Source organism: Sorex fumeus, unplaced genomic scaffold (genome assembly GCF_029834395.1).
Source record: "Sorex fumeus unplaced genomic scaffold, SorFum_2.1 ptg000048l, whole genome shotgun sequence".
NCBI classification, from domain to species: Eukaryota; Metazoa; Chordata; class Mammalia; order Eulipotyphla; family Soricidae; genus Sorex; species Sorex fumeus.
Genome location: NW_026606105.1, coordinates 13,261,523 through 13,288,382, shown reverse-complemented (window position 1 = coordinate 13,288,382; position 26,860 = coordinate 13,261,523). Strand labels below are relative to the sequence as shown.

Below are 26,860 nucleotides of genomic sequence, written 5' to 3'. Positions count from 1 at the left end.
GCTACCTGTGTCGTATTCGATATGCCAAACACAGTAACAAGAAGTCTCACAATGGAGATGTTACTGGTGCCTGTTCGAGCAAATCGATGAATAATGGGAGGACAGTGCTAAAGATATTATATTTAAAGATATTATATAACTTTCCAAGAGTGACTGTGTCACAGAGTGAGAATTTGATCCCAGGTAACCTAAGTCTAGCATTACTACACTATGATCAAGAACCCTGTAAATACATCAGGATTTTGTATTGGGGGAGTCTGAATATTCCTTCAGGCTCATTGATCATCATAACCCTGACTGACAGTCTAATCATTTCTGTGCTAATATCATAGATACGTATTGTATTGTATAGGGTTTTCTCCTCTAACTTTTGCTTGTGGTTACTGCTGTTGACTATAGTATATTTAGTGTGGTATGTAGTTGTGAATTCTGTCCCTTTCAATTAAAAGTTTTTAATAGGATATCCAGATAAATTATTTAGAACCTAAGGGAGGAATGGGAGCAAACATTGAAACCAGATATGTAGGTTTTTCAATGCTAATTGTCTTCTCTTTCCTCTGACTTGTTGGCCTAATGAAAGAAAAAAACAAAAAAAATAATAATCATTATTTTAAAGAGAAAGAAGGCAGCACAAAGGGAATGAAAATATAAAATAATGTAAAATAAAATGTGTAGGTTTCAGACTCAGTGTGCTGTAGCCCTGAAAATGGAGGCAAGACTAAAGACATTTGCAGCCATTTATAGTTACTGAATTATTTAGAAGATAAGTTTTTATTTGGTCAGGAGAATCAAATCAGTGATACGATTACCAAGACTGGTTTTTGTTGAAACTAATTTAATATTATACATCAATAATACTTCAGCTTTTTAAATGACTTTTTAAAAATAAAATTAGGAGCTCAATGTGATTGAAAGACAGCAAAATGTTTTCAAAGGGCAAGGTGACTCCTAGATCGTATTTGGCATGAGCTCAATATTAAGCGTTTAATGAAAAGAGGGAATAAAGGCACGTTTGCACTTTTGTCTTAATTCTGAGGAACACTCACACAATCACAGAACCTCAGTAAATTTGGAATGAATGAAACTGACTTTAAGAATAGGGTCAGCTGTTTTTTGTTTTTTTCCACTTTTTTTTTTTTTTATTAGTGAAACACCATGAGGTACAGTTGTAGATTTACAATTTTTTGTGCTTGGGTTTCGATTATACAATGATCAGATACCCATCCCTCCACCAGTGCCCATTTTCTACCACCATGGATAATATCCCCCCACCCCCATCCCCCCACCCCCCCTGCCTCTGTGGCAGGGCAATCCCCTGTGTTCTCTCTCTCCTTTTGGGTGTTGTGGTCTGCAAAAGAGGCATTGAGTGGCAAACATGTTCAGTCCATAGTCTACTTTCGACATGCATCTCCCCTCCTGGGAGGATCCTCCAAACACCCTTTATTTGGTGTTCCCTTCTCTATCTGAGCTGCCCTTTCCTCTAGAATGCCCGACTGGCCACTAAGCTATGGAGTAATCCTCCTGGTGCTGATCTCAGCTATTTTTGGGTATTAATCTCATATTTTGTTACTTTATGTCCCCCAGATGAATGCAATCTTTCTATGTCTATCCCTCTCTTTCTGACTCATTTCGCTTAGCATGATACTTTCCATATTGTACCACTTGTATGTAAATTTCATGACTTCATCTTTTCTAACAGCTACATAGTACTCCATTGTGTAGATGTACCAAAGTTTCTTTAACCAGTCATCTGTTCTTGGGCATTCAGGTTTCTTCCAGTTTCTGGCAGTCAGCTGTTCTTTAAGTAAAAGAATAAAACAGTGGGCCTGAGTAATAGCACAGTGAGTAGGGCGTTTGCCTTGCACATGGCCGACCTGGGTTGAATTTGTGGCATCCCATTTAGTCCCCAGAACACTGCCAGGAGTAATGGAATTCCTGAGTGCAAGGCCAGGAGTTAGGCCTGAGCATCACTGGGTATGGCCACAAAACAAATAAACAAACAAGAATAAATTTAAGGAGGGCCTTAATTTAGTACCTTAAGTAGAAGGTAATACCTTTAGCGCTCTCCTCACAGCTCTCTCCTTAGTCCCTTTGCAAGCTCGTGGGTTCCAGTTTAAGTTGGCTCGGTTTTGGATTTGCCTTTGGTGGGGGGCAGAATGCGGATGAGTGACATTGGGACAGTGGTGGAGAGAGGCAGACACTGTAGTTGGGGGTGTGGTGGTGATGGAAAATGCTTCATGCATGAAACCCTACTAATAACAGCATTCTAAGCCACGGTGCCTAACGTAAAATTTAGATTTAAAACCGATGATTTTAAGTCTTTAATTTCATCACCCAACTCCAGTTAGGCAGTTATCAGAGAGGCAGATATCTAGTAGGGTTATTTATATATTTAGATGTAGAAATAGCATGAATAAAATGGATCATATGTACTTTTTTAGAAAAATCCCGCTTGGAAATGTAAAATGTTCTCAAAATAATGTAAGCAGCAGCTGTTAAAAGATCCCAGATAATGACAGCTATTGAGGAATCATTAGATAAATTTGAACTAAGAGGTATGAGATCTGACACAGGAAAACAAGACTTTAGTTAACGTGAACAAAATGTTCATTGCAAAGGAGACATTTGTTTTATGATGTCTGTATACTTAATGTGACTTAAAAACATAATTATGAAAGTAAAGATGAATAAAAAACATGAATCTATTAATTTAGACAATGACATGCTGAAATATTTCTTTCCCCCCTCCCATAAACAAGATGGTCGTAGTCAAGAACCCTGTCAGGCCAGATTGGATGAGAAGCTGACTTAACTCTCCAAATTAAACAAAAAAGACAGGTAATTAACTGGAAACTTGGCTACAAACACATTGCTCACTGTCCAGCAAGATGAAATTAGGCACTTTGTTGCTCTGTCAAAATAATATGACTCTCGTCATCACAAGATTGGCAGTAAATGAAGAGGAAAAAAGGCCCTTATTTCTTCTCTACTTTTATGTGATCTTAAATGCTAGTAGTCTATTTAGACAGCTATCAGAGAATTATAATTATGTGCTCATGTCATTAAAAAGTCACTAATACGGTGTTTTGTTATTTCACATCATGGAATTGTCTTTTCCCATGTAGGTGGAAATTTAATCTCATTCATATTTACTTGGAAGCTTAATAAATTGAAAAAAATTAATTCCTCTAATTTAGACTTATGTGGCCTTTCAGAAAATGAGACAGAGAATGAAGGCTTAGACCCCTGGCATGGTAGAAGATCTCTCTTGTGTAACCTGCAGAGACACTGGCAGGGTATTGCTAAGTCAAAGGCATCGGTTATAGGTCTAAACTCTGCAGGAAATAAACTATTTGATTCTGCCTTCTGTTCAAGACCCAGATCCTCTGCCAGTTGTTGAAGTATCACTGCCAATTCGTATCTTCCTTTCTTTTCTAGATCTGTGTCTTGGTTGTTGTTACTGTTATTGAAGTAGCAGTGATTTACATGGAACGTATTCAGTATGCCAAACACAGTAACAGGTTTCACAATGTGACTGGACCCACTCTAGCAAATCAATGAACAATGGGAGGACTTGTGCTACAGTGCTACAGTGCTAATGTGTCTGTGGTTTGGGGGTACATTGCCACAAAGCACACCCACCGCCACAGTGGGTAACCCCCTTCACTTAATAGTCTGCTGGACACTTCTGTCCACTCATAGCCCCACCCCAACCCACCTCCTTGGCGATCACAAGTCCGAGGCTCAGGCATGGTTTTCCTTGCCTGTCATCTCTTCTCTTGCTTTGTTCTTTATATCCTACAAACAAGTGAAGTCATCCATTATACTTTCCTGTTCAACCTTTTCAGCTTCTTGCTCCTCCATGGCCGTTGCCTACCCATCTTCCCAGAATGCTCTCTACTCATGTTTTTATTTTGGGAACACACTCAGCGATGCTCAGGGCTTACGCCTGTTGGACTTGGGGGACAGGAAGGCAAACACCCTATCCACATTTGGGCTGCTTCCATATCCGAGTTATTACTGAACATAGTGATAGAGAGCATAAGTGTGAATGTATCTCTTTGGATCAATGCTTTAGTGTTGGGGAGGGGGGTAGATATCTAGAAATGGGTTAGCTGGGTCAAATGGGAGCTCCATTTCTACCTTTTTGAGAAATCCCCATATTGTTTGTCATAAAGGCTGTACCAGATGACATTTCCACCAGCAGTGAATGAGGGTTCCTTTTTCACCACAAGCCCACCAACATTAGCTGTTTATAGTTTTTCTGTTTGCTCGCATGTGGTTTTTCTGACTGGTGTGAGGTGGTGATGCCTCCCTGTCATTTTGTTTGTGTTAAACTGATATTTAATGAGCAAGTTTTCCAGCTATTTATTTATCCTCCCTATATCTTCATAGAAGAGTCTAGTCATCTCTTCTCTCTGTTTTGATGGGGTTATTGGCTTCATGGGCTCTTTATAGATTTGGGATATTAGTCCTTTATCTGAAGTATTGATATCTTTTCCCATTCATGTTGTTCAAAATATCTCTCCTACCCAAAGTACTATACAGATTTAGTGCAATCCCCATCAAAATTCCAAAATTTATATTGGCATTTGGTTTGGGAGTCCTATTTAGCATAGTAGTATACCTTGTACATTTTATTTTGTAGAATTTTAAATGTTATTTTAAAAATGTATGTACTACTCCACCTTCTTGTTTAAGTATGTTGACATTTATGGTATTTATTGTCTCAAACTCAAGCGGGCCCAGTAACGTCTCCATTGGAGACTTTGTTGTTACTGTGTCTGGCATATCGAATACTCTCGGTAGCTTGCCGGGCTTTCCGAGAGGGGCGGAGGAATCGAACTCGGGTCGGCCATGTTGGCTGCGTGCAAGGCAGACGCCCTACCCGGGCTGGAGCGATAGCACAGTGGGTAGGGCGTTTGCCTTGTGCACAGCCAACATGGCCGACCCGAGTTTGATTCCTCCGCCCCTCTCGGAGAGCCCAGCAAGCTACCGAGAGTATTCGATATGCCAGACACAGTAACAACAAAGTCTCCAATGGAGACGTTACTGGGCCCGCTTGAGCAAATCGATGATTGTCTCAAACATGGGCTGGAGCGATAGCACAGCAAGTAGGGCATTTGCCTTGCACGTGGGTGATCCAGGTTCAATTCCTCCATCCATCTCAGAGAGCCCAGCAAGCTACCAAGAGTATCCCACCCGCATGGCAAAGCCTGGCAAGCTACCATAGTGTATTCGAAATGCCAAAAACAGTAACAACAAGTCTCACTTTGTGTTCCTGGAGCAAGCAGATGCCATTGGGCTACACTAGCACACAACAGGGAAGAATGGAGATGTCACTAGTGCCCGCTTGAGCAAATCAATGAATAACGGGATGACAGTGCTACAGTGTCTCAAACATTCATTTGTCTCATGATGGATTCCCGAATAACAGTTCACTGAAAACAACAGCTGACAACAGCAGAGTGAAATGCTTCACTGTTTATATAAAATTTAAACCTTAATAATTAAAATCAGAGATAAAGGAAGTTAAGTTTATAAGAGTTACACTTCCAAGAGAGGCAAATAGCAACCTAAAATTTTAAGTTATAGAGAAAATGCAAAGAATTTCTTGTCATATGACTTATACTGAGTCATAAAAGAACAGGAATTTTTTACATATATATTTCCCATAATTATAAAATAAGTATATCTTATAAAATGAGGGCTAGAGCAATAGCACAGCAGGTAGGGCATTTGCCTTGCACACGGCTGACCCGGCTGACCCGGGTTCGACTCCTGCGCCCCTCTCAGAGAGCCCAGCAAGCTACCGAGAGTATCTTGCCCACATGGCAAAGCCTGGCAAGCTACCCGTGATGTATTCAATATGCCAAACACAGTGACAAGTCTCACAATGGAGGCGTTACTGAGCCCACTCGAGCAAATCGATGAACAACTGGAGGACAGAGCTACAGTGCTATAAAATGAGTATATGTATACTTAAATACATACATGCACTCACATATACTTGGCATTTCTTCATTTTATTCCCTTCTGATGATTGATTATTAATCGCAGATTTAGTCATAAATAGAAATAAAGCTTTATGGTGACAAGAAAGAATGATAGTTAACGAATTGAAAGATTTTGCCAATTACTTGCCTTGGAAAGAATCTTTTTTATCTATCTAATATCAGTTTGGATGCTTCGTGGTGACTCAGTCTTCATACTGTCATTCCAAATGATTGAGGCATTTGAAGATGATCATGATTGATTGCAAACACTTTTATTGGCCTGCCTATATGTTTTTCTGTTCAGATAATGGGCCAACCTGGGAGCGTTAGAGGTAAGTTTCTGCTTTTAATCTCCAGGAAATCTCTGAAACAGCAAGGGACTCCAGCATTTCTGGAATGTGATTACATTAAGCAATTCTGTTTTCTTTGTGCACTGTATCTGGCAACTTATTTCTATCAGCACTAACAACTCACCTGCCAGAGCATGACTTTAGAATATGGCAGAATTTCTGGCAGAAATGGATGTTGTGGGTTTTTCCTTTCCTTTCAGTTAAGCATGATCTAAGATCTCTCATGGTTCCTTTGTCTTAATAATAGCTCTCTCGGCATTTTTCCTGAGCCAACTATATGCAATGCATCCTGTGTGACTCAAGCACACACTTAAAGCAGGACTATTTCTCTTGTCCCCCCAGTTAAAAATTAAATATTTGAATTGGGGGCTAATATATCAAAGTAGCAGCAAGGTAAGAAATTGGAGCTTTCATATACTAGTAACGGCAACGTAAAACGATGGGGCCATCTCAAAAAAAGTCTGACATTGCCTCGCATGTTACAGACAGAGTTAAAATGACTCAGTAATTCTACTCAAGGGTATTCTAATGGAAATAAAAACAGACATCCATGCAAAGATTCATATTAAAATGTTTGTTGTATTCTTATTCATTATAACCAAAGTATGGGAATAACTGCAGATGTCCATCAACTAATGAATTCATAAATAATATTTGGTATATTCATACAGTGGAATATTAGTAAAAATAAAAAGAAATAAAGTATGAAGTTCAAGAAGTGCTTGAACCTGGATGAACTTTGGAAGCATAGAAATAAGCTGGTTACAAAAGATAACATATAGATCCATGAAGATGATTCACAGGACCCTACCTCAAGCATTGCATGTGGGAGCTTAGAGTTTGATCTTCGGTCTTCCCTGAAAAGCACAGCAAGCCTGGAGTAGCCCCTGAGCAACACTGGGTGTGGCCCAAACCACTCCCTCATGTGCACGTGCCTCTGTGTGTGTGTGTGTATGTGTATGTGTGCGCGTGCGGGCACGCACATGCGCAAGTGCATGTCTGTCTGTCCATCCAGTTCCCTCTGATTGAAGATGAAACACAGATGAAAACCAACAAAAGGGACATATAGATAGAGACAAAGTTACCTAATCTCTGGGCAGTGGGAGTTAGGTATAAGTATGGAATCCTGTGGGTACAAGGATTCTTTTTTGAGAGTATAAAAATGTACCAAATTAAATTATGGTATGATTATGTAATTGTGGTTATATACAAAGTTATATAACTGTGGCTATACAAAGACTATACAAAGTTAACTTTCTCTATACAAAGGTAACTGCCAATTATTTAACAAAATGAATTAACTTTATAGTATATGAATGATATCAATAAAGATTTCAGTTTTTAAGGTAATACCTATTCCTGAACACCACCAAGACCAATTTCATCAGAATTTTTACAGGTGGAGTATGTCACAGGATGGTTGTGGGAATGTCTCTAGTTACTAACTCTTTAGGACTCGCCAGAGCAAGGACCACTGATTTACACTCACTACCAAAACCCTTCCCAGTGCCAACACCCCAGAAATAAATGAGTCTAAGTATCTGGATCTGTTCCAGTTAGGAAACTGATGTATAGGCACAACAGGAAGAGCTGTGGGCCACTTTCTAACACACCTTAATAAAGTTCCTCTGGTTATTTTACTGCCTATATTTCCAACTGAATAGAAACATCAATTCCCCTGAATACCAGTTTTAAGTCCCCAAAAGGACCTAAGAAACAAGGTGCGGATATTTCCCCTCTTCACCTGGATTGTACACACCACCCCCAAACCTACCCCCACCCCCACCCCCTCAGGATTCTCTCTGACACCTTCCCAAGTCTGTCTCCATCCACAGCTGTGGTCACTCAGAGGCAGCCTCTGCCCCATCAAGGGTGCCACTTAATTTTCAACTGTGCGAAGAACGGTAGTTGAAGAAAGCAAACAGCAAATCCAACGTGATGGGTAAAGAAGGAAGCAGGTCTCCAAAGAGCAGAGTTACTGATTCAACATGACAAACAGCCACGCAGTCATGGCAGTGATGAAATGCAGGGAAAGATAGACAGAGTGTTTGCTGTTTCCAGGAGGGAAAAATGATACTGTCATCAAGTTAACAGGACCACCTTATGACTGCCTTGTTAGGAGGGTTTTGTTGTGATCATTTTTCTAAATCATGTTTGAAAAACTGATGGACGTGCTCATCGGCATGTTACCACTGCCGTTTTTGTTTGATGCAATGAGGAGGTTTTGAAAGGGTTGAAGATCGAGCAGTGATAAGGAACAGAAGTAATAAAGGGATGTCTCACTGACACAGCTGGCATCTAGGTAGGCAACCCAACCCTTTCTATAACCTTCATGATTGTAGACTCAGGCTGGTTGTGACTTTTTCGCTTGCCTCGCCTTCCCTACCTGTAAACAACTTGTTAACCCTGGTGTCAGACAGTTCTCCTAATTCCTGTGGCATTGGGTACAGATGCACATAGTAGGTCAAGGTCCAACACGGAAACAGAAACCTCTCAGAAGGATTTCAATGTAAAGAATTGGTGACATGGCCCTCTTTCCTCTTAAGGATACTTTTTTGTAGCATTTTCAGAGGTTTTTCTAACAAACAATACAAAATATATTATTTCAGTTCTGCTTTGGGGTAGGGATTGGGGTTTGGGATGGAAATACCCAATATATGGTGGTGGGAAGGTGTGGTGGTGGGATTGGTGTTTGAATATTAAATGTAATGAAATATTGTGGACTACAGGGGCTGGAGCGATAGCACAGCGGTAGGGCGTTCGCCTTACAAGCGGCCAACATGGTCGACCCGAGTTCGATTCCTCTGCCCCTCTCGGAGAGCTCGGCAAGCTACCGAGAGTATTTGATATGCCAGACACAGTAACAACAAAGTCTCCAATGGAGACGTTACTGAGCCCGCTCGAGCAAATCGACGATCAACCGGAGGGCCTTTTTACCTTTTTATTGTGGACTACTGTATAACATTTTAAAAATTATTAAAATAAATAATTTTAAAAAATAATTTAAGAAAAGAATTGGTCCGTGAGAATCTGAGTGTCCGACAGGAGGCATTAAAATAGCCTGTAGAACCAACAAGAGACCAATACCTCTCTTTCACCAGAAGTCTAAAAGGAAATGCATTTAGCAGAACTCAAAGGCACTCACAATTTGTTGGAGTGTGGTTGGATCAAGAGCCACAAAGGAGCTAAATGTGCGTGGAAGGAGGAGGACAAATATTCCTCACCCTTTAATCCTTCTGTGACCCCACACCAACCCCCGGGCCACCCATGACTTTCTCCAGGTGTATCATTTGCCATACTCTAGCCTCCAGGAGAGGTCTTCTTCATGGGAGATGGGGTACTTCTCCTTATTCCCAAGTTCCCAGATCCATATTTCCTTGTTATCAGAGACAAAAACACAGCAAGCACCCTTAAAGATCTGGGGTCAGAGAACTCTGGACTTGTCTGCCTTGTCTCCCAAGCAGTCTAGTCACTGGCCCCTGCTTGAGCCATTTTACCTTCTGCATCAGCCAGTCCCTTCTGGGGGCATGAGATCAAGAGCAAGAGAGGGGGAATTCCAAGAGAGCCCATCTGCCGCACTCCCTTTGCTGTCGGTCGAGTGTCATGGCCAAGGCATTGATGCGCAGGACAGAAGGGTTGGGTAGGTCTCACGATGGGAGTGAGGTCAGGGCATGCGCTGTTGCAGGTATGAAAATAAGGCAGCAAGATGGTCGTTCCATGTCCAGAGCAGCATGTACAGCATAGCCAGCAGCCACGCCTGCTGGGTGCACCCGATCCATGGGGTTCTGCTTCTCTCCTGATGCCAGCTCTGCCCTTTCCCTGCCAGCTCTGTAGAGGACCTGAGTCACGGAGTTTTTGTCATGTTTTGAGCATCCCAGGCATTTTTTGCATCCTGCGGTGAGCAGTAGGAAGCCAGGGTTGGGCATATGGGGCAGGCCGGGGAGCCATGTTTCTGTGTGTACATGTAACCCAGAACAGCAGTGCGGTGCCTTGAGATGCTGATGTTTCCCTCCTGCATGTACTTAGTCTGTCAGATACACGAAGGGGCTCTGGGGGGTGGGGGGGCAGGGAATAACCTTCCCAAGATTTCAGTGGATAAGAGAATTGTTTCCAGACGAAGCGGAGACAATTTGGGGTGTCCTTGGCAAAATTCTCCTAAATGAATTCTTGTCAGAGAGACCTCTTTAAAGGTTATAATTGTGTGATAAAATCGAGTTAAACAGGTTTTACACTCTTGGCAAAGTTCGCTTAAATGCGTTCTTGTCAAATCGGGTTCTTAAAAAGATGATTATAATGGTGTGGGAAAATGAAGCATAACAGCTTTCATGGCTCACTCAGCGCTCGGAGCTGCCGCGTGCACATGCCGGGCCTGTGGGTACTGAGCACTCAGCTACCTCCTCCTTTCTCCTCCTTCCTCCTCTCTTCCACCACCCCCTTCATCCTCTCTCCTCTCTCTCCCCCTCCCTCATAGTTTCTCTCTCCAGCTTCCTCCCCTCTGCATGCACATGCTCTTGTTCTGGTATCTAGGGGGTGAGTGTCCCATCATTTTCCAGCCATCACAAAGTATCTCTTACTCCTGAGCATCTGCTCTTTCCCCTTTCCGAGAGAAGGATGAATCCGCTGCCCAGATCACTCAAAAATGGGGACTAATCTTCCTAAAATCATTTACTTTTCACAATAAAGTGAGAATCAAGAACCAGTAAGCATTCAGAGGTAGAGAGAGGAAATAGCTCCAGCCTTGAGGCAGGTGGACCTTTGTCAGACACGGAGACCCTCTGCGGCGAACCCTCAATTCCCTGTTGGGCCCACCTGGAGTCCTGGATCTCAGTAGCTGTGCATTCCAGCTCCTCCAGTTTCCCAGACTATACTTCCTGGGGGTCCACTGGAAAGGCTTCATCATGTATAGTAGCACTGTAGCGCTGTCATCCCATTGTTCATCAATTTGCTGAAGCAGACACCAATAATGTCTCCATTGTGAGACTTTTGGCATATCAAATACACCACGGGGAGCTTGCCAGGCTCTGCCATGAGGGCAGGATACTCTCGGTAGCTGGTCGGGCTCTCAGAGAGGGATGGAGGAATCAGACCTGATTCCACCATGTGCAAGGCAAATGTCCTACCTACTCTGTTATTGCTCCAGTCCTTTGTGTATAATAGGAATTCTAATCTTTGTTTCTCTCTTGGGCTAGAGCAGTAGCACAGTGGTAGGGCGTTTGCCTTGCACGCATTCAGCCTGGCGGAGCTGGGTTTGATTCCTCTGCCCCTCTCAGAGAGCCTAGCAAACTACTGAGAATATCTCACCTGCACGGCAAAGCCTGGTAAGCTACCTGTGACGTATTCGGTATGCCAAACATAGTAACAACAAAGTCACAATGGAGGCATCACTGGTGCCTGCTCAAGCAAATCAATGAACAACGGGAGGACAGTGTTACAGTGGTACAGTTTCTCTCTCTCTCTCTCTCTCTCTCTCTCTCTCTCTCTCTCTCTCTCTCTCTCTCTCTCTCTTAATGAATTCTTATGTTCTTAGGAGAAAAGCAGGTTCCAGTTGCATTTTAGTATAGAAATAGCTGGCCAATCTCTTTTCAGTATCCATAAATATAGGATGATTCTTTTCTTTAGTACTACACTGGGCATACATTGACTTCTATAATGGTTTCTTTTATGCAGTTGTATAGTGTGGCTCTAAACATCCTCTACCAAACATTTTTCTCTGGCATCAAGAAATGTTCTAGGGGCTGGAGCAATAGCACAGCAGGTAGGGCACTTGCCTTGCACGCGGCCAGACCCAGGTTTGATTCCCAGCATCCCATATGGTCCCCTGAGCACCGCCAAGGGTGATTCCTGAGTGCAGAGCCAGGAGTAACCCCTGTGCGTCGCCAGGTATGACCCAAAAAGAAAGAGAAAAAAAAATGTTCTACTCTGACATTTCTAATAAGGGCCTAGTTTTCCATAGTGCATCTCCGCCATTATTTATTTCATAGATGAGAAGGTTTGGCGGGTCAGGGGCATGGAAAATCTGTCGTCAAGCAGCCAAAGCCATTCCCTGTGGCCCCCGTGACACCTGAAATCCGTGCCCTGGTTCTTCGCCACACACAGCACCTCAGTGGAGTGATGTTTCGTGTGGAATGGTTCTAGCTGTCAGTCAGTCAGGGATCCCCGAAGTCACACTTTCTGGGCTTGCCCCAGGTTTCAGTGGGTGATTATAGATTCCTGTCAAATGAGATGTCTGCTGTGTATTCAACAGGAGACAGTTGACGTTTTTCTCAGTCTCGGATTCACTCATCGGGGGGAGGCAGAGCTGAGGGGAGGGAGAAATGCGTCCAGGTCAGAAGCAGCTGCTGCGCTCAGAGTACCACCTCCCCACCCCACCCCACCCCCCAAACACACACACACACACACACTCCCCACTCCCCACTGCTCACTCCAGCAGATTTTACTTCTCCAGAAATTCATTCATCTTGATTGTCACATTGTACCCCAGGTGACACGTCCATGCGTGGAAAAGGCCCCCAGCCTGGGTTTCAAAGCCGCTTGCGTCCCCTGTTGCCTTTCAGCCACACTGCTCAGAGGCATCTTGGCTGTGTTCGATCTATCAAAGATGATTAAGGGGCTGGAAGAGTTGATAGAGAAGGACAGATTAAGAAAACTAAATATTTGCAACTTGACTGAGCAGCAGCCAGGGGCAAGATATTATAACCGTCTGCCAGGGTGCCATCAGCGGGGGAGACAGTGTTTTTGCTTTTCATGGTAACTCGATTTCCCGGAGCACTAAACTTGGAGAAAGTTCTCCAGAGGACGGTATCCCTTATGCTAATTAGATCATCGTGTCAGAAACCACAGTTAGCCGCCCAGAGCAGCGCAAACTTGAAAGAGCAGGAGCGCAGACAAATGGGACTTCATTTTCTCCCCTGTAGCTTGAAAAGCATCACCCCTTCAGGTCTCAAGCAGGACACGGGGTCCTCAGATCCCCTGACACCCCTGCTTTCAACACTGGCGTTGCTGGTCAAGAAGCCTGGAGTTGGGAGGGAAGCTCCCGCTGCCGTCTTTGCCATCACGGGGTCAGTCCTGGGGACCAGGACAGCTCAGACACGCGTTCTTAGAAGGCCAGCTCCTACTGTGCATTTCTGGCTCATTGACCATATCTGAAAAGGACCTGGGAAATTGGGGAGTGGGGGGTGTTTTATGTTGAAGTTGGGCAGACTGCTAGCCCCTCTTATTAAGAAAGCATGGTCCCGCCTTGAGACCTCTTACACTCTATCTCACTTACTTATTCAAAAGTAGAACAACATTTGTTTGGTTTTAACATACTTGCTTGCTTGTATTCTCTTATCTACTGACTAAAATGGCTCCAGAATGAAATACAACAACCTTCACACACTTCCCTCTTATTGTGGTGGGAAGTTGCTCGGTGGTGGGATTGGTGTTTGAATATTATCTGTAATGAACTATTGTGAACTACTTTTGTGAAAATAAAATATATAAAATTTGAAGAAAAAGAAAGAAAGAAAGCATGGCCTAGTGGGTTCTGATCGCTCTACAGGCTCTGAGACCCCATGCTATTTTGCTCCAACAAGTTTTCCGTTTGTCCAACTGTTCCTTGAGATCTCATTTATTTCCGTGTTAGTGTTCCTCTACTGCAGGTTTCTATTCCCGGTATGCTAAAGAAACCAGCCGTCTTGGCAGGCCTGAGAATAGTAATGGTTCCCAGTGTTGTGTTCCCCACTTAAGAATATCATCTGGATAATGTGAGGAGATATTCTCAGAGGGGAGGGTTTAGGGCTCAGGAAAGTTGCTCAGAGTCAAATCTGAGCAATGGCCAACTGCAGGGTCATGTGGTCTTCTCTCTACATTGTAGTTATTGACAGTAAGGATGTGTCGAAGCACCCAGTATCCACAGTTTGTGTTACTTCCTACGGGGTCAGTGCTCTTACTCCTACCAACAGTGCTCAGGGAAGGTAGTAAGGCAGCTGCCTCCTGCACCCGCGAGGGGTCTTGTGCTCAGTATCTCGCCTGACTCAGTCGCTTCTTTAAGCTGTAACTTTTCCTTCCAAAGGGCAGTCATCTGTCGAGACCTCTTCAAGGTAGCATGAGCAGTTCTCAGTCACTGGGAACTCACAGCCGTTGTTTCTTTACACCCTAAGTGCTTGCAATAGTGCTCAGTACCTGAGTGCTTGCAACAGTGCTCAGCACCCAAGTGCTTACGGCAGTGCTGAGTACCCCCCAGTGCCTTTGTGTCAATGAGGCAGCAGCTGCCTCCATAGCAGTTGTTATACAAATCATCGTTAATTGAAATTTAAATTGAGTTTGTTCTCTGAGTAAGTAGTTGGGCTGCTGCTCACTTAGAAAAGCCTTGAGCAGTGAGCTTTTTTTTTGGTGTTTCCATCTGTTTGGTTAGTTTGGGAGTCCCACCTGACAGTGTTCAGGTTCTGGACTCAGGCTCTGGACTCCTGGTGGAGCACTAGGGATCTTATGGGGTGCCAGAGAGCAAACAGAGTCAGTCACATGTAAGATAAGTGCTCTACTCACTGTGCTATCCATCCAGCCCTCTTGAGTATTGGGTCCTTAAAGCCTCAGCACTTACAGAAACTTCCAGTGCTTCTTCCATCCTCCCCAGCTTTAGCTCTGCTCACGACCTGTGTACCACTTCCCTGGGTTTTTCTCCCTGACATCCCAGTCATCTTGGATCATCCCAGCCCCCTCTCACTAGAAGGCAGAGAGCTGTGCCGATTTGATGACATGAGTTGCAGCTCTGTCCCCCATGGGGTGCATGGCCAGTTAACCTTCAGAAAGTCCATTTCTTCTTCCATGTCACTGCCATAGGGTCTTTGTGTCCCTTCCCACTTCATTCTTTTCAACCCCATAGAACTTGATTTTCAAGCTCCCCAACCCCCGTGGAAACTACTGCTCTGGATGTGAAATTCTCCTGGTTTTATTTTTCCCGTTGCTATCATTGATGTATATTGTTGTCTCTTTCCAGTAAAAATGATTAAATTTCTTAAGATCCTTTCATTTATTATTGTTGTTGCTGTTGAGGAGATGCCCTGAGAAGTGTTCAGGGCTTACTCCTGGCTCTGCACTCAGGGGTAACTCCTGGCTGTGCTGGGGAAATCATAGACAGTGCCAAGGATTTTATCTGGGATTAGCCAAATGCAAGGCAAAACTTTGTACCCCTGCTCTGTCTCACCCCAGATATTTTTTGAACACGTTAATAACTGAGTGAGGCCCGTTGTATATTTCAGCTCCAGCCTGCTTCCTTGAAGAGGCTGAGTCATCTTGCTTTTGAATGTGTGAAGATATTTTCTAGCTGCTGGGTTAACTGGGTTGTTTTATTTATGACAGTAAGCATCAAACCACGAACATATTTCACACCCGATGGTATGTGTCAACTTTCACAGTGGGAGAAGAGGCAAGGAAAAAGCCCCCCAAGGTTGCAGGCATGGAGCCATCCTTAGGCACCCTCTTTTGAGAGGTCGGGCCCACCCTGATGCCTGTGGAAGATGCCAGCCTCTTCTCCCAAGAACATTTTTATCCTTCACGTATGAGAATGAATCTGCTAAAAACCCTGGTGTGTTGGACCAGTGACTGAAAACTCCTTCACAGAATCGGGGATGGGCGACCTCTTCCCATCTCCCCGCCCTTCTGGTTCCCTGGCAATCATGCCCAAGAACTGCCTCTGGGTGCCATTTAAGTGCATTAATGGCCATGATTCAGAGATTCACACATGAATCTCAGAAGAGAGCAGCATGCCGCAGAGATGCCTCCGGACCCCAAATACTCAAAAAATTTTAGAATTCCAGGAGTGCACAGACATGAACAGCTGCATGACATCTCATGCTATTCATAACAAGCAATACAAAATAAATTATTTAGCATTCTGCCTATGGGACAGGTTTGGGCGGTGGTGGTAAACATCAAAATAATGGTGGTGGGAAGGTGTAATGGTGGTGGGACTGGTGTTGAAATGTCTAACGTAAGCAATTATTATGAAGAAGTTTATGAAAATCATATGTAAAAATTATTTATAGCACTGTATAGCACTCTCCTCCCGTTGTTCATCAATTTGCTCGAGCGGGCCCAGTAACATCACCATTGTGTGACTTGTTGTTACTGTGTTTGGCATATCGAATACGTCACAGGTAGCTTGCCAGGCTTTTTTGCCGTGCAGGCAAGATACTCTCAGTAGCTTGCCGGGCTCTCCAAGAGGCGGGGAGGAATCAAACCCGGGTTTGCCAGGCCAGCCTCGTGCAAGGCAAACACCCTACCACTGTGCTATCTCTCCTTGAGTCATTTGAAGTTGGTTCATGATAATTTTACTCCAAAAAAATTAGAGAAAAAAGAACATGCTGTCAAACCATGACTCTTGCAACCATGGTGTTAGATGTGCCTCTAGAAAAATGTTGCATACCATGATGCCTTAAAAGCAAGATGGGGGCAGGTAGTGGAAGAGAAGAAAGGTGTCAGCCATAAAGGCAGGGTTGGAGGCGGGGGAGAGGAAAACTGGAGACATTGGTGGTGGGAAATATACACTGGTGAAGGGATGGGTGTTGAAACACTGTATGACTGAAACCTAACCTGAAACAACTTTGTAATTGTATATCTCACAGTGATTTGATAAAATAAATGAAAGAATTTTTAAAATATAGGAAACATAAAAGAAATATAGCCCAACCCTCTCTTTTGTCAGACACATTTCTGATTTTTTGTTTTCCAGGGCAGCCTTTGGCAAGGAGTCAGAAGTTCTCATTGGGAACCTGGGAGATAAATTAATCCCGCCACAGGACATCCTCCGTGATGTGAGCGACCTCAAAGCCTTGGCCAACATGCACGAGAGCCTGGAATGGCTAGCCGGTCGAACAAAGGCAGTGTTCTCCAGTCTTTCTTCATCCCAGAGTAAGGAGCTAGGAGGGAAGGCCTGGTGGGGAGGGAGATGGAGGGACCAGACCAGGTTCTTTATTCCAAGTGTGTGGGTCTCTGTTCATGGACCTCTGGAGATGAGGTCCACATGGTCAGAGTGTTCACCGAGCATTGCTCTTGTGCTGTCCCCTTCAGACTGGGTGATTCTGTCAAGGAAGTCAGCTCGCTTCCCTTGGTGAGACATCAGAAGCCAGAAGTGGCCCATGTGAGCGTAGCTCAAATTAAACTTAGAATCATAACACTGTATGATTGAGTCAAAAGGTCCCATGAGCAGAAAGAGGTAAAGGTAAAGGTAAAGGCCCTCCTGTTGATCGTCGATTTGCTCGAGCGGGCCCAGTAACGTCTCCATTGGAGACTTTGTTGTTACTGTGTCTGGCATATCGAATACTCTCGGTAGCTTGCCGGGCTCTCTGAGAGGGGCGGAGGAATCGAACTCGGGTCGGCCGTGTTGGCCGCTTGTAAGGCAAACGCCCTACCCGCTGTGCTATCGCTCCAGCAGAAAGAAATAGCTTTTATCTTCCTCTCAAGACTCCACAAGGATAGAAGGTGTCTCAGCTTAGAACAGGACATACAGCTTGTGTTTCCATTTTAACTGATATAAAATGAGTGAAAAATATTTTAAAAATTTTAAAAAAAAAGAATGCCAAAGAAAAAGTCAGAAAGCGAGCTCAGTTCCCATTTGCTAATTGCAGAATACACAGCACTGAGAAAGGAAGGGAAGCTTCCTGGTTTCCACTGACACTTGCTAATGCAGAGTTGATTAATTAGCGTTGCTTGGAATCTTAACAAAGGGGTCCTCTTGTTTGCTGGGCCGTGGGTGTCTAATATTTATTAATGTAGTATTTTGTTTCCAATGGCACAGCATTGCAGGTCTCTCTTGTGCCATTTTAGAAGGCCTCCTCAAGATATGCCATCTTATATGACTTGTAAAGCAAGCTGCAAAGTGGGTCACTTATGCTAGTCTGGTGCCAGCCACTTTCAAAGAAATCAAAATGCTCTCTGAATTATTCTCTACTTGGTAATTGCACAGTATTGCTATTGTGTTCCTGTCTCTGAGAAACCCAGCACAGATGATGTCTGATTCGTGTCTTAAGTCATCTCTGCTCTGCTAACAAAGATTTTCTATCACACCCATTAAGACTTTGTCTTGTGTGCTCAGTTTCATTTCACAATACATCAGTTGTACCCCCTCAGTTCCCTTCAGGGTGATTATTCCACCCAGTGAGTGACTTAAGTAACTGTCAGCATTTTGACACTCGGTGCAAAACCCAAGTGAACTATAATCAGTGCTTCTGTTGTCTTTGCTCAAACACAGCATCAAGCACTCCTGGTTTATTTTGCTAACCACACTCCAGACTCACCCACATGCACCTCTTGGTTTAACTCCCAGGAGAGCTGCCTGTTGGCGTTTGTAATTGGAGGAAAGCAGGGGATTCTCTGATCATGGGTGACTTTGATTGCTCCATGTCAGGGTGGTTCTAGAAAGGGAAAAGAGATGGCCCTTCGTGATTCTTTTGAAACGTAAAAGAAATAATTACCTTGACAAAAGCATTTCCAAATCTAGAGTCTCGCCTGCATGAAGAAAATGTCAGCTATTATTCTGTTACTCATGGAAACTCAGCAGGCGGGGTGCAAATCAAGGGGGGGAAATATGATAGTTTTTTTTCTCTTATTCTTCAACCATTTTAAGTGTTGGGCTTTAGTGTAACTAACAAGTGGTGAATGCGATGTGGGGTGAAGAATCTTTGCAGGAAATCATTTCCATAGTAGAATGTTCCTTCCATTCTCACAGGAGGCTTCTCATTCACCGGGAACATCATGTCATACTAAAGAGGATGTTTTAGAGGCAAGGCATGGGTGTCTCTTTAGTAAATCCTGGTGGGTGGGGGTGTCAGGTAAATTCCAACTGCCCCCAAAACACTGCTCTCAATTGGCATTCTATCATGTTCCATGTCCCTGCTCCTTTTCTTCTGTTCTTTGAAGGGTCTTTCCAGTGAAAGTTACAGGCTCATCAAATGGAAACAAAGGCATCAATTTATAAAATTGGCAGGTCCAAAGACCTTTCGGATCCAGAAGTACATCATAGCACAGACAGGCTTATACACCTACTCTTTCTGTCGCAGAATGTTCTCAGCATTGCTTCCATCCCAGGTATCTATGTCTCTGCACCAGCAGCCCTGGCTGCCAGCAGTCCCAGATTATTTGATCCCAAATAAAAAGAGAGTTTTGGGGGGGTGGGGTTTTGTTTCTGGTCCTGGGATCATGACATACATCCCCCAAAGGTGTCCTTGTGAACATCAAAGTCAAGTGCCCATCTTTGACTTTCTCCCACACATCTGTCACTTTTGCTGCTGTCTCTCACTTCCATCTTTACCACCGTGCCTTGCTTCCATTGTTGGTATACTTTTAGGCTCAAGGCCTGTTTTAAGATTGCTGTACATTGGAAAGTCAAAATCCAGCTCTCTCCATATTTTACCCCAAAGATCACAATATCCATCTTGTTGGAAAGGCACTGTAGAACTGTAGCACTGTCCTCCCTGTTGTTCATCGATTTGCTCGCATGGGCACCAGTAACATCTCACAACAAATCGTTAGACTTGTTGTTGCTGTTTTTGGCGTATCGAATACATCACAGGTAGCTTGCCAGGTTTTGCCGTGCAGGCAGGATACTCTCAGCAAGGTAGCTTGCTGGTCTCTCTGAGTGGGGCAGAGGAATCAGACCTGGGTCGGCCGCATGCAAGGCAAATGCCCTACCCACTGTGCTATCACTCCAGCCCGTTTAAAAAATAAAATAAAATAAATAAAATAGTAAAGGCACAATATGTAATGCTTTCCATTTTTAATACCTGTTCTGTGTAAAATTCCTACATAGAGACTATCTATCATGGTTAAGAAATTCTCGACAGACTCTGACCCACATAAAAATTGTTTGAGTGTTTTCCATTTGAACATTAATGATTTTCTTCTGGATGTTATCTTTTCACTAAGGAATAAAAACAGACTACTTAAAACTTTTGAGAGGCGGCTCAAAGTCTTCTTTGGTCTACCTTGCTTCCTGGGGGAGGGGGTGTCTTCTCTGTCTTGGAATCTGTGAAAAATCTCCAGGATTAGAGATTCTAAAACTGACTTGATTATAGATTCTGTTCTTTAAGCAACTCTACCACTCAGGAGATAATTGTTTTTTGAGTCAAGTCCCTTTGCTCCAGTCTAAGTTTACTCTTTCTTCTGCTCTATTCATAAATTAAATGTGGATTTGTTTCTCTCTGAAATATTTTAATGCACATAAAAAAATTTTTTCCTAGACCCTACTTCCCCACCTTTGGGTATCAAATGGTTATGGCAAGAAAATCCATCTTTGAGTCAAGAACAATCAAAATCTAGTAGAATTAGAAGCTTAGGGAAACTTAAGTTATATTCATAGCCTCCTGGATGGAGTGTAAATAAAGAACTTTGTGTGTGGGTCCTAGTGCACACTTCTTGGACACCCACCTTCCCATCTCTCCCCAACTCCATTCCCATTACCGAACCTCTTACTGAGCTGTCATGCACGGGCAGTGAGTAATAAAATGTTCTTTCCTAGTTCCTTTTTATTATGAGAATCCACACAGTTAAACATCCCTTCAAAGTCCAAGGGAAATAAATCTCATAGTTTGTATTCTTGGGATTGGCTCAAGAATCGCAGGATTATCTTTGCTGTAATTTATCATTGTTAATTGATTTATCATTGTTTTACAATCATTTGGAATTTTAGGGGTTTAGCTTCACACCTCTTCTTGTGTATACTACTCACAACTCCCTCTACTGAAGTTCTAGTACCATCCCGCCATCAAAAATACCCTTTTACCCACCCCTTCTTCCCTCTGCTCCTTTTTCCTCCAGTAATCACCATGGTTTGCGTCAAGTCTGGAAGTTAGATATATTGTTTCTTGCAGTCTGTTCACTTTAGTTATTCCAACCCTACATATGAGTGAAGCCGGCTGGCATTTGGCTTCCATGTCCTTGGTTATCTCATGTAGCATCATTACCTCAGGATTCATCCATGTTGTTACCCAAAACTTAATTTTATCCTTTTTGGTCACAGAGTAGCATTCCACTGACTGACAGTTTCTTTATTTGGTAGCATTTTCTTAATGTGATGAATTCATTTATTATAAACAGTATTTGAGCTTATAACAGGATTATAACTAGCTTAGAGACAGGTATCTGCCATAAGCAGTTATGCAATTGATATAGATTATCATTGTGTCAGTCTACAGTATTTTGTGTGTAAGGAGCTGTTTCTTTCTAGCCTTAGATATTATATTGGGTCGTTCAGCTAATTCCTAGTTGGCATATGTGCTGAACAAGCCATAATCAATGTACATATCCAGGGGGTGTGAAATAGTACAACAGTTAAGGCACATATCTAAATATGGTTCAGTTGATCACTTGTTGCAGCACTGGAGGATCCTAAGGACTGCCAGGGGGACCTGTTTAATCCCAAGTACCCCAGGACCCGAGCCACTTCACAACTTCAGACCTTTCTGTTGAATAGCTGGCCTCTTGAGCACTAGTTGGCAGCACTATCACCAGGAATGGTACGAGTGGTCACCAAGCAGACAGCCCAGAGTGACCCAAATTCCCACAGGCCACCGAGTATGATCTCCACACCAGTAAAAACAGGTATCAGTAGAAATCAGTCAATAAAAATCAAGTCTTTTGAGCCATTTGCTTTAGATTCTATTGCATAGTGTTGACTCAAAACCCACTTACACATGAAATTGCTTCCTGAGAAATGACCCTTTTGAGTAGAAGTCCTTAAACTTGGCTGCACATGAACAGAATCAGCAGTACCAATGCTGGGAGGAAAATACCAGTGCTCCCCCCAACTTGTTCCCCCACCTCCACCCCTCAGGTTTTATTTCATTCTTTTTACCATGACCTAGGCCTTCCCAATCCATCCTGAAGGACAGACTCTCAGTCTGACTTGCACTGGTATCCCCAATGGTGCTTCGAAGAGACGGAGAATGCAGGAATGTCAGATTTTCAACCCTCTTCCTCTGGCAACCTCAATAAATAGCCACAGGACTGAGAGCCACTGGTTCAGAGAGCGCCACCTCCAATTTCTTCTTTAATTTTCCTACCTTTTCCTTCCTGGAAAGCTCTATAGTTGTTTTGCCAGATCTTGGATTCTTAGACATTTGGGGTTCATGTGGTTGCCCCAGACAGTGTATTTCTGTGGGTCATTGCAGGCTTCGGGGCAACAACCAGGCCATGCCAACTAAGCAGTTCTTCATTGGCCAATCTGTTCTCCAGGTCTGATGATGAGTGAGAATTCTCCTTCCACTTTCCAAACCATGTACTTTTAAAAGGCACAAAAAGTTAAGGAGCACCTCAGGCAGTGCTGGGTGGGTCGAGGGAACTGGAGTGACTCCATCCAAGCTCTGCCAGGCATTGCATGCCTGAGGATTTGGTGCTCAGACCCACCAAGGCAGTGGGACCCCAGATCCCACACCTGTGGTGCTGGGAGTGTTTTGTGGTATCTGCTGGGAGTGTTTTGTGATACATGCTGGGAGTGTTTTGTGGTACCTGAAGTTTACTCTCAGGTATCAAATATGTTAGTTGTGTACTCAGCTCTACCCCTGACTTATGTCCCGGGCCCTCAGTATCCCTCAGGTAGCTGCAATTGCCAAACTGTTGGAATGAGTGTGAAACTGTTTGCTCACAAGCCAGCTGTATCACTGGCAATAAAGATGGACAAGTCTAGGTGTCCATATACTTCCAACCCTCCAGCATATGATTTTGTGACCTCTCCTAGGTTTTATACGTTGGCTACTTTTTCTAGAAGGTGAAATGTGTAGAGTCAGTATCGTGAGGTTTGGGTTTTTATTTTTTTTTCTGGCTGATTGGTAAATGCAACCCCACCAATGCACGCACACACACACACACACACACACACACACACACACATACACACACACATACACACATACACACACATACACATACTAGCTATCTGATCTTCTGCTCTGACACCAATGAGAATTCAGTTTTTCCAAGCCAGGGTATCACGGGACCTTGCCCTATTTCAGCTTTGCTTTTGTCAAATCACTCAGCAAGAGTTTTCCCTGTCGTTTCATCTGATTATTCTTAATTAAAACTGCATGTGCGGTAATTCCTCTCCTACCTCCATATTTACAAGTTTCAAATATTTGTAGACTGTTATCAGCCAGCTCCTTCTTAGCGATGGCTTCACCTGACTCTGCTTGTTCGCACCCTCTAATCAGCATCCCAAGGTTATACTTTCTCTGACATAATTAAATTTATTTTGGTCTCATTAGCCGAGATTTTTTTTGTGTGTTGTGGTTAAGGTTGACTCTCATTCTGTGGGTTCATCCTTCTACCCCTTCTATTGTTACTTCTTTCCAGATCCATTGTCATTAGTTAATTCCATTTCCTGTAGGAATTGTGTCACCATCAGCATTCTATCCTGTTCACAAGTTTGCCACCCACTACCAAACTCTGAATGTGTTTTGATATTACCTAATTGACATCACTTCTGCTTCTTTGCCTAAGTCCTCAGCACCATTTAAAATTATGTCCAAATAGATTTCAAATTTTTGCAGCTAATCTTGTGTTTTCTAGAAATATAAATAAGAAAAATGATCCAAATGATGCTGTTTAGTTCACTTTCAGTCTTAATTGTAGTCTTCTTTATTCACCAATAAATGGAAATTCATCTTCATGGGGGGAAAAAATAAGAGACAGGACTACAAAATCTGGGCTCAAGAGACTCACCAGAGATGAATCTGTCCTGGAACAGTCCTGGAACTGTGCTGTCTCTAACTATAGAAATGCCAGTAATTTTTCCAGTTTTGAAGGAAATCTCAGGACCCCTCTGGCTCTTCTCCACTCTGATATGCTAGGGGTTATTACTGTTGAATTTTATGCATTCTGCAGGCCAACCCAGGGGGTCTGTATCTGTCTGCCTGATGATCTTTAAAAGAGTGAATATCCAAGAGTCTGTCCCCTTTTAAACATTTTTGACTCTGTATTCCCTTAAGATGATCCCTTAAGGAGATCCCAGGACTCCTAAACTATGGTTCTTTTTTGCCTTTCCAGTACCTATGTTCTTTTAATCCACAGACAGCCACGCTTCTCCCTTAGTTAGGGAGGCCTACAAAACTGGCTTTGAAGTTGAGCACTCTTTGGGCAAACCAGACAAGTTATTATATCATCATTAAGGAATTATTTAGCCTTTCTGAGCTAAATAGGTCTCCTCCTCTCTAAAATAGAAACAATGCTAAATACTGATTGGGTTTCTGTAACCATAGAATAAGGGGCTGAACTTGGCTTTCTTGACAGTGGTTGACTCAGCAGACACTCAGTTTGGGAGTCCTGGGATTCCTACTCTGAGCCTTATCCCTGAACTCTTACTCATAACTCTCTCACCCTATTGTCAAGTCTTCACCATCCTCCACCCCTTCAGACTTGGCTTTCATCTCCAGTCCTGTGATTGCTTTTCAAACTCAGTGAATATTTGGTGCTACTGGATCCTGTCTAGCCAAATCCTGACTCCGCCAAATCTGAGTCTCCCTCTCAGAGAATCCCCAAGCACAGCTGAGGTCTCAGGAATATGTCTGATCAATAGGGTGACATCTGAAATTCGCCTCTGCCTGTGAATTCCCATCTGAGAATGGCTTGAGTTGAATCTCAGACATCTTTTAGTTCTTCAAAATCTGAAGAGAGGACTCAGCTACTTGTACCCAGCCCCCATTCTCTTCTTGTCCAGCAATTGGTCATCCATAGAGCTCCTTGACCAGTGCCCAGTACTGGTGGAGCACAGCCGGGCTTCCCTGGGCAAGGAGATGATTTCCCCTGTTGAGAAGCTGCAGAAGGCGAGTGCTATGGGCATTTCCATGCCGTTATGGAGGTCTAAGTGTCTGTCCATAAAGCATTATGTTGGCTCGTTCTGTGAAAACGTCAACACTTATACCCATAAGGGAAATGTTTTATTAAAATGTGATAATATCATGGATGTTCAAGTGTAATGGCTGGAAGGATTTCTCGCAGTGATTGTACCTTCAAATAAAACTATAAAATGGAAATAAGAAGAAGGAGAGAAGGAAGCCTCTGAGAAAAAAGAAGGGGAGGCAGCAGGAGTTGGGAAGAAAGAGAATTCTCTGAGATGATCTACTGAAAATGTGGAACCTGACAGGGGAAAGAGCAGACGTGGGGAATTAGAGCAGGAGATGCTATAAGCAAACCACAGACACTCGAACTAGAAATCTGAGGAGACTGACAGGATTCTTACACAAAAGCCCTGGAAGAACTGTACTTGAAAGCGCTGATTGTGCTATTAAATCTAACCTCTTATCTAGAACAGCCCTCTGAGTTGGGTGCTTAAAAACTAGAGATAAGCCCACTAACCATGGCGAGTTCATGACTTAATGAGTTCCTTGCTAGAAAACCTGTGTGCCCTTTAATGTCTTTACCCTTGAAATGAAGTTGATGTTCAGTTTGTGCGTGTGTGTGCATGTGTGTGTGTGTGTGTGTGTGTGTGTATGTGTGTGTGTGTGTGTGTGTGTTGGTGGGGTATGGAGAGAAGTAATTGTTCCTCACAGCAAAAACCAAGAAGAGGGAGAAATCTCCATTGCTCTGTGGGTTGAATTTAGAAAGAATGTCCTCATTATGAACTGGATATGCTTAGACATTTTCAGACAGTTTACTTATTAATCAATAGCTCATAAAGACCCTTTTGCAGACTGCCAGCCCCCAGAAAGCACAGCCAAAGGGCGTGATGTGCAAATGTGTGCGTGCAAACCATCCCCAAGGAAAGCCAAGATGACCGTAATGGCACTCAGCATGGTCGATTGTGTTTTATGCTCTCAAGGACCTTTGTAAGCATTAATTCTTAATCCCTTATCCCCGCCTCAAGCTATATACTTGACAAGCCAACCTCTGTGCTCTCCCTTTTACAAAGCAGGATGATGAAGCATGCAAATTTGGCGGTTTGCCCAAGGTCAAAATGAGATGGTGACCAAATCTAGACTCAGTCTGACTCTTCTTGGCATGCAGACCACAGTGCTTAGAAAAAACAGCCTCATCAGCTGTCACTCACATGTCTCAGATCACCATCAGCATGCCTCTGTTCGCGCTCAGAGACAGCACTGTTCTGCTCTTTCCCCAAATGATGGTATCTTCAGGAATGCCCCTGTGCATGTGGTATCACCAGGGTTTGAACTGGAGGCCTTATACCTGCGTTATCTAGGTCCCTGGTTGCTCAGCAGTCCCTCCTAGTGCTGATCCGAGGACCAAAATCAAGCCTCTTGCATGTAAAGCGTGTACTTCAGTTTGTTGAGATCTCTCTCTCCTGCCTCCAAGAATATATTGCAGAGCAAAAATTGTGCAGTCAATTATTTAGGGGAGTTTTATTACCTTAAATTCACTTCATAATTCATGTTTAATATTATCCAGAATACAAATGTGAAAGAAATTCCAGTTTTCATATGGAATTGGGATAGATCTCCATTCTTCGTACCCTGCTATTGCTTATTGATCACAGTTAATTATTTTACTACAATCTTTGAGACCTGGTCACTGAACCCCGGATGGGTTTGA

General features: G+C 43.3%; 1 protein-coding gene across 1 annotated transcript in view; it reads left to right on the top strand.

The window, feature by feature from the left end:
- EXOC4 (exocyst complex component 4) overlaps positions 1-26,860 on the top strand; it is an 850,139-nt gene that overhangs the window by 702,865 nt on the left and 120,414 nt on the right. The window contains exon 14 of the mRNA XM_056124006.1: positions 17,058-17,236. Coding sequence (XP_055979981.1) covers positions 17,058-17,236 — 179 coding nt within the window. The remainder of the gene's footprint in view (positions 1-17,057; positions 17,237-26,860) is intronic.